Source organism: Silurus meridionalis, chromosome 10 (genome assembly GCF_014805685.1).
Source record: "Silurus meridionalis isolate SWU-2019-XX chromosome 10, ASM1480568v1, whole genome shotgun sequence".
Taxonomy (NCBI): domain Eukaryota; kingdom Metazoa; phylum Chordata; class Actinopteri; order Siluriformes; family Siluridae; genus Silurus; species Silurus meridionalis.
This window is the reverse complement of record NC_060893.1, coordinates 28,038,781-28,046,862: the sequence shown is the minus strand read 5'-3', so window position 1 is coordinate 28,046,862 and position 8,082 is coordinate 28,038,781. Positions and strand designations below refer to the sequence as shown.

General features: G+C 43.9%; 1 protein-coding gene across 1 annotated transcript in view; it reads left to right on the top strand.

The window, feature by feature from the left end:
• The window catches only part of akap9 (A kinase (PRKA) anchor protein 9), a 127,697-nt gene that overhangs the window by 7,341 nt on the left and 112,274 nt on the right, over positions 1-8,082 (top strand). The window contains 2 exon segments of the mRNA XM_046858757.1: positions 2,526-2,723; positions 5,293-5,337. Of these exon segments, the coding sequence (XP_046714713.1) occupies positions 2,526-2,723; positions 5,293-5,337 (243 nt within the window).

Genomic DNA, 8,082 nt, shown 5'->3' with positions numbered 1-8,082 from the left:
GACTGCAAAACAGTTAAATATCTCTTCATTTACAGAACATAAAATTAAATGTTTTCCCTTTTCCTTTCTCCAGAGAGATCTGGAGAAAGGGACAATGGTGAAATTCAATATTTGAACTTTGTGATCTTCGGGCCCTCAGGGGCCACTGCATTTAAAACAGTCATGATTCTGTAATGGAGAATCACTGCATGGGATCATTAACACCTCCAGAAATCATTGTCTATGAACACAGTTTGCATGTCATCCACAAATGCAGCTTAAATCTCTGTCATGCAAAGAAGTAGAAGAATGAAGAACCACCATCATCCTCTGGGCTAAATCTTATTTACTGTACTGAGGCAAAGTGAAAACCTGTTCTGTGGTCAGATTTAAAAAAAAAAAAGAAAGTATTAATTATTTTTTGGAAACTATGATCACGAGACTAAAGAGGAGAGGGACCATCTGGCTTCTCAGCGTTCAGTTTAAAAAGCTGCATCTCTGATGGTATGGTGGTGCATTAGTTCCTGTGAAATGGGAATCTTGTACATTTGGAAAGGTTCCATCAATGCTGAACACCATATGCAGGTCATGATACTGCATCTATTACAACAGCATGACTGTGCAGAAGAAGAGTCTGGGTGATGAACTGGCCGCTCTGCACACTACACCTTTCACCATAAAAAAAAAAAAAGGTTTGGTGTATGTTCCAAACCCGGAACTGTTGAGCAGCTAGAATCCTGTATCAGACACACATGGAACAACATTCTTCTCCCAAAACTTCAGCAGGCAGAATTTGTGGTGATACACAGAGAGAAACACGGCCCTGTAACAACTTCTTTGAGTCGTGTTGCAGCCATCAAATTAAAATGTACTTATTTTTATTTTTTTATTCAGTTGTTTTATTGGGAAGCGAATATGAATTTGGAAGATTTTGAAATGATTGCATTCTGGTTTGGATTACATTCTGTGAGGAAGGTGATGTCCGTGCTGCCAGACGCCGATGGTGCAGGTTGAGCTCGATTATGAATGTGAGTGTGAAGAACGTCTCTTCACAGCTCTGTGCTGTAGAGAAGCTGTTTATATTTGTGTTCAGAGCTCAGCACACTGCCTCGGCTCCATCTGTCATACCATACTGCTGTACACAAGGGTTTCACTACATACCCATGTGCTGCTGTAATCTAATTACTGCCACTCTGTGTGTGTGTGTGTGTGTGTGTGTGTGTGTGTTTGGAGATTAATGGGGTATTTGACTCCCAGCATGTAGAGTCTACATCTGAACCTTCAAGACTAGATTTGATCTTTATTATAGTGGAGTGTTTCACCACCTGGCGCTAAGCAACCAGGGCAGAGTCTCCTATTGGATAATTACTGCATGGACGATTATGTTTCAGCTGAAAACATTATTTAACTCTAACTGATGCAGTGAGTAGCTTCTCATTTCTTAAACAAACATGTCAGAAGACACGTCCTGTGGTCGTGGAAAAGATCTTGATCTGTTTCAGAAGGGTCAAAATATTGGCATGTATCAAGCCATGAAAACATCTGAGAAGATCGCTGAATCTACTAAAATTGGGTTAAGAAATGTCCAATGTGTCATTTAAAATGTAGTGGGGGAACATCATCTTCGAGGAAGAAATGTGGTGAGAAATAAAATCTTGAAGGATCGTGATCGGTGATCTCTTACACGTTTGGTGAAATCAAATCGTAAAAAACAGAGTTGAACTCATGACTATGTTTAATAGTGAAAGTAAGAACATTTCCATGTGATTACAATGTGAAGGGAACTCAAGGAGTTGGGACTAAACTGCTGTGAAGTCTAAAGAAAACCATTCATTAGTGCAGCTAGAGAGATGGGTCTGCTGTGATCTGGGGATGCTGCAGTGGGTCAGGTCTTGGTTCAGAATGAGGTCAGCTGACTACCTGAATATACTGAATGACCAGGTTATGACAATGTCAGGATTCATTGCTTAAAGTGTAAAAGAGTGCTTCAGGGAGCATGAGATCATTTTTTACACATGGATGAAACAGAGTCCAGACCTTCATCTTTGGGATGTGCTGGAGGAGACTTTGTGCAGCAGTCTGACTTCCATCATCAATACTAGATCATGCTGAACAATGACTGCAGCTCAGGATGGGAAGAAATGTGACCTTGCAGACGTTTATGGAAACGCTGACACAGCGAATGCGTGCTGAATCAAAGCCACAAGGCGTCAGAAGAAATATTAGTGTGTGAGACGGGCAGATTGTATAGATTATAGATTATAGATTAGTTTATGATGGTGGATTTTTCTGTGATTTGATGATGTAATCTGTAAATCAGAAATTAAATGTTTAATAACTTGATTATTTTATCAGAGCTTTTACAATTACTAGTTTTATAAATGTTTACTTTTTTAATCTGGTGAAGGCACTTGATCGCTTTGATGTCTCCTGATGCCTGTGTTTTATTAATATTGTGTGTGTGTGTGTGTGTGTGTGTGTGTGTGTGTGTGTGTGTGTGTGTGTGTGTGTGTGTGTGTGTGTGTGTGTGTGTGTGTGTTTTGCAGCTGGCGGAGTACAGACAGAGGAAGGCTCAGAGTGATGGACAGAAGAAGAAGAAAAAGAAAAAGCATAAAGAATCAGAACAGCATGAAGGAGAAGAGGAGAGTGGAGAGAGAAAAGCAGTATCAGCTACAGAACTGTCCTTTTCCAGAACTCTCCACAGTGGAGAAACTGTTCACCATGAACACACATATACAATAGAGGTGAGTACACACACACACACACACACACACTCACACACACGGGAGCAGGTGGTATGGATATGGGACCCCTTGCGGGGAGGAACTGGGGGTATGGGAGAAACATTAGTATCGTTGGTAAAGAACAGTTTAGATGAAGAGAAATTTGGTGGACCTCAGGAGACATGAGGAGACATGAGGAGACACATCTCAGACTTTCAGCTAATTAGAGTGTCGCACTTGAAACAATGTTTTTAATTAGTGTGTGTGTGTGTGTGTGTGTGTGTGTGTGTGTGTGTGTGTGTGTGTGTGTGTGTGTGTGTGTGTGTGTGTGTGTGTGTAACTGGTTTAATAGGACACACACATGACCTTATTGTTGATGGTGATTCCTGTGAGCTTCTGATTTACATCTGTTTATTCATTATTAACTTTAATCTGGGTTTAATGCTTATTTTACTCTAAAGGATTAACTTCGAGTTAAGGCTGTGTGTGTGTGTGTGTGTGTGTGTGTGTGTGTGTGTGTGTTAATAAGTGATGGTACTCTTCAGGCACAGCAGTAATTTAATGAACAAAGCCAGAAAATACTAATTGACCCCGTTGCCCTGGGCGACGCAGCGTGATGAACACGGGAGCACCGAGATCCTCGTTAACCTTCTGATTCTACTCTAGATGAAGAAAAACTCTTATTATTCTTATTAATTCTTCTTCTTAATAATAAAGTTCTTCCTGCGCTTCTTTCACTCTATTATGATGATGATTATGATGTGAGAGCAGGGCTGAGTGATGTCTCACACTGATATATCGAGGTCATCTGATTCATTAGTACATGGTCCGTTGCTATGGTGATGTAGTTTTCTTTTACATTCTTATTGTTTATAAACCAGTGTTGAACTGAGATGTTCATCAGCCTTCCCTGAGAGACCTTACATTTTTGTAGTCATCATTATTAGCTTGTATTTAAACGTGGATGCTAATATTAGCATGCTAATTCACAGCACTGCTGATAATCTAAAATCATTTCTCATCAAACTACTGTATATTATTAATAAATACCTCAGTGTCCTGCAGGGATACAACACACACCACTGTTACATAAAGCAGTATGATTACAACACACACACACACACACACACACACACGCACAGAGCAAACCTTCCTTATACGTGCGTTCAGTAACACAGCTACAGAACACAAACATCAAATAAAAACTGAGATCGTCATTGGTGTGTGTGTGTGTGTGTGTGTGTGTGTGTGTGTGTGTGTGTGTGTGTGTGTGTGTGTGTGTGTGGGGACATTAAAAGCTAGTTGTAGGTGGATGTTTTACACACACACACACACACACACACACACACACACACACACTTGGGCCTGAAGCTCTTCAGCTCTGAAAGGTGTTTGCTGTTTTAAATGACTGCAGAATTACCCGTTACCCTGGAAACAGACTGTGTGTGTGTGTGTGTGTGTGTGTGTGTGCGCGTGCGTGCGTGTGCGCGTGTGTGTGTGTGTGTGGTGGGGGCAGCAGGGAGGTTCACATGGCGTTAAAGTGTAGCTCAGCTCAGTCTGTAGAACTGAACATCGTGTACCAACGTGACTGTGCAAAAAACTCACCATAATAATACGCCTTTTATATCATCCTTCCATCCCTCTCTCTCATCCCTCTATCCGTCTCTGATCTACCTCTATACCTTTTTCATCCCTCTCTCTCATCCCTCTATCCGTCTCTGATCTACCTCTATACCTTTTCATCCCTCTCGCATCCCTCTATCCGTCTCTGATCTACCTCTATCCCTTTTCATCCCTCTCTCGCATCCCTCTATCCGTCTCTGATCTACCTCTATCCCTTTTTCATCCCTCTCTCGCATCCCTCTATCCGTCTCTGATCTACCTCTATCCCTTTTCATCCCTCTCTCGCATCCCTCTATCCGTCTCTGATCTACCTCTATCCTTTTCATCCCTCTCTCGCATCCTCTCTCGCATCCCTCTATCCGTCTCTGATCTACCTCTATCCCTTTTTCATCCCTCTCTCTCATCCCTCTATCTGTCTCTGATCTACCTCTATCCCTTTTCATCCCTCTCTCTCATCCCTCTGTCTGTCTCTGAACTACCTCTATCCCTTTTTCATCCCTCTTTCATCCCCCCACACACACACAGTCAAACAACAGCTATGCCTTACACATAAATACTCTACAGACACACACGCACACATTGTGGTATGTGTATGTGTTTGTGTGTATATATGACACACAGATAAACAAGTAATGGTGAGAGACAAACTTACACTTATAAAGAACATTTTTATCTCCACATTATCAGTGTAAAGCTGCTCAGAGACAACGTTCATTATCAAAAGCGCAATACAAATAAACATGAATTAAATTAAACAAGTGGACAGACAGACAGACAAGTAATAAACATGAGGGGAGTCAGTATGATAGACAGACAGACAGACAGACAGACAGACAGACAGGATGTAAAGACAGACAGACAGACAGACAGACAGACAGGATGTAAAGACAGACAGACAGACAGACAGACAGAGAAAGGATTTTGAAATATTTCAAATGTAATGTGTGTTTTCTCTGCTGTGTTTCAGCCTGAGAGTGAAATTTCTACCACAGCAGAAGATTACTCCTCTGAGGTGTGTACTTACCACTCTGTTACACACTTAATCCCCTTACACACCAAACACACACACACACACACACACACACACACACCCCTAATTACACACATATTTACACACAGACCCCTAACTACACACATACACACACGCACAGACACACAAACATCACTCCATACACACACAAACCTAAACCACATGCACGCACACACCACACACACCACTGACTACACATACTCTCTTACACACCTCCCATACCACTCCCTACACGCCACACAAACCCATACCACACGCGTGTACACACACACACACCCCTAATTACACACATACACATACCCCTAACTACACACATCCACACGCACAGACACACAAACCTAACCATACACACCACTGACACACATACTCTCTTACACACCTTCCCATACCACTCCCTAGACACCACACACAAACCCATACCACACGCGTGTACACACACACACCACTGACTACACACATACTCTCTTACACACCTTCCCATACCACTCCCTACACGCCACACACAAACCCATACCACACGCGTGTACACACACACACCACTGACTACACACATACTCTCTTACACACCTTCCCATACCACTCCCTAGACACCACACACAAACCCATACCACACGCTGTATACACACACACACACCACTGACTACACACATACTCTCTTACACACCTCCCATACCACTCCCTACACGCCACACACACACACACATACACACACACACTGACTACACACACACACACCACTGACTACACACATACTCTCTTACACACCTCCCATACCACTCCCTACACGCCACACACAAACCCATACCACACCCGTGTACACACACACACACCACTGACTACACACATACTCTCTTACACACCTCCCATACCACTCCCTAGACACCACACACACCACTACCTACACATACCACACACACACACATACTCTTACACACCCCATACCACTCCTACACGCCACACACACACACCACTGACTACACACACACACTGACTACACACATACTCTTACACACCCCATACCACTCCCTACACGCCACACACAAACCCATACCACACGCGTGTACACACACACACCACTGACTACACATACTCTCTTACACCTTCCCATACCACTCCCTACACGCCACACACAAACCTATACCACACGCTGTACACACACACACCACTGACTACACACATACTCTTACACACCTCCCATACCACTCCCTACACGCCACACACAAACCCATACCACACGCTGTACACACACACACCACTGACTACACACATACTCTTACACACCTCCCATACCACTCCCTAGACACCACACACAAACCCATACCACACGCTGTACACACACACACCACTGACTACACACATACTCTCTTACACACCTTCCCATACCACTCCCTACACGCCACACACACAAACCCATACCACACGCGTACACACACACACACACACCCCTAATTACACACATACTCATACCCCTAACTACACACATCCACACACGCACAGACACACAAACCTAACCATACACACCACTGACGACACACATACTCTCTTACACCTCCCATACCACTCCCTAGACACACCACACACAAACCCACACACACACACCACTGACTACACACATACTCTCTTACACCTCCCATACCACTCCTAGACACACCACACACACACACACACACACACACACACACACACACCACTGACTACACACATACTCTCTACCCCCATACCACTCCCTAGACACACCACACACACACACACACACCACTGACTACACACATACTTTTACACACCCCCATACCACTCCTAGACACACCACACACAAACCTATACACACACACACACACACACACACACACACACACACCACTGACTACACACATACTCTCTTACACACCCCCATACCACTCCCTAGACACACCACACACACACACACACTGCCTACACACAAACCCATACCACTGCCTATACACACCACAAACACAAACCTATACCACTTCCTCCACACACAAACCCATACAACACACACACACACACACACACATATCCTCACTACACACACGCACTACACACCACTCTCTACACACACATGCACAAACCCATACCACTCGCTACACATTACAACACACACCCATACCAATCACCAAACACACACACACACACACACACACACACCTATACCACTCCCTATACACGACACACAAACCCATACCCCACACATTCCACTCACTATACACAAATGTGCACACACACAGACCTATACCACACACACCACTACCTACACATACCACACACAAACCCATACCACTCACTACACACATACACACACACACAAACCTATACCGCTCCATAAACACTCTTTACCACTCACTACACACCACACACAAACGCACAAACACATCACTCCCTACACACACACCACACATGCACATACCACTCACTACCCACCACACACCTACACACATGCGCACACCTCACTACCCACCACACACATGCGCACACACACACACACAAACCAATACCACTCACTACACACCCCACACACTCATAAAACTCACTACACACACTTACTACACACCACACACATAAACCCATACCACTTCCTAAACACACTACACACACTTATACCACTCCCACACACATCACACATGTACTGTACTACTCACTACACACACACCACTCACAAACCCATACCACTGCCTATACACACCACACACATACACACACCACACACGC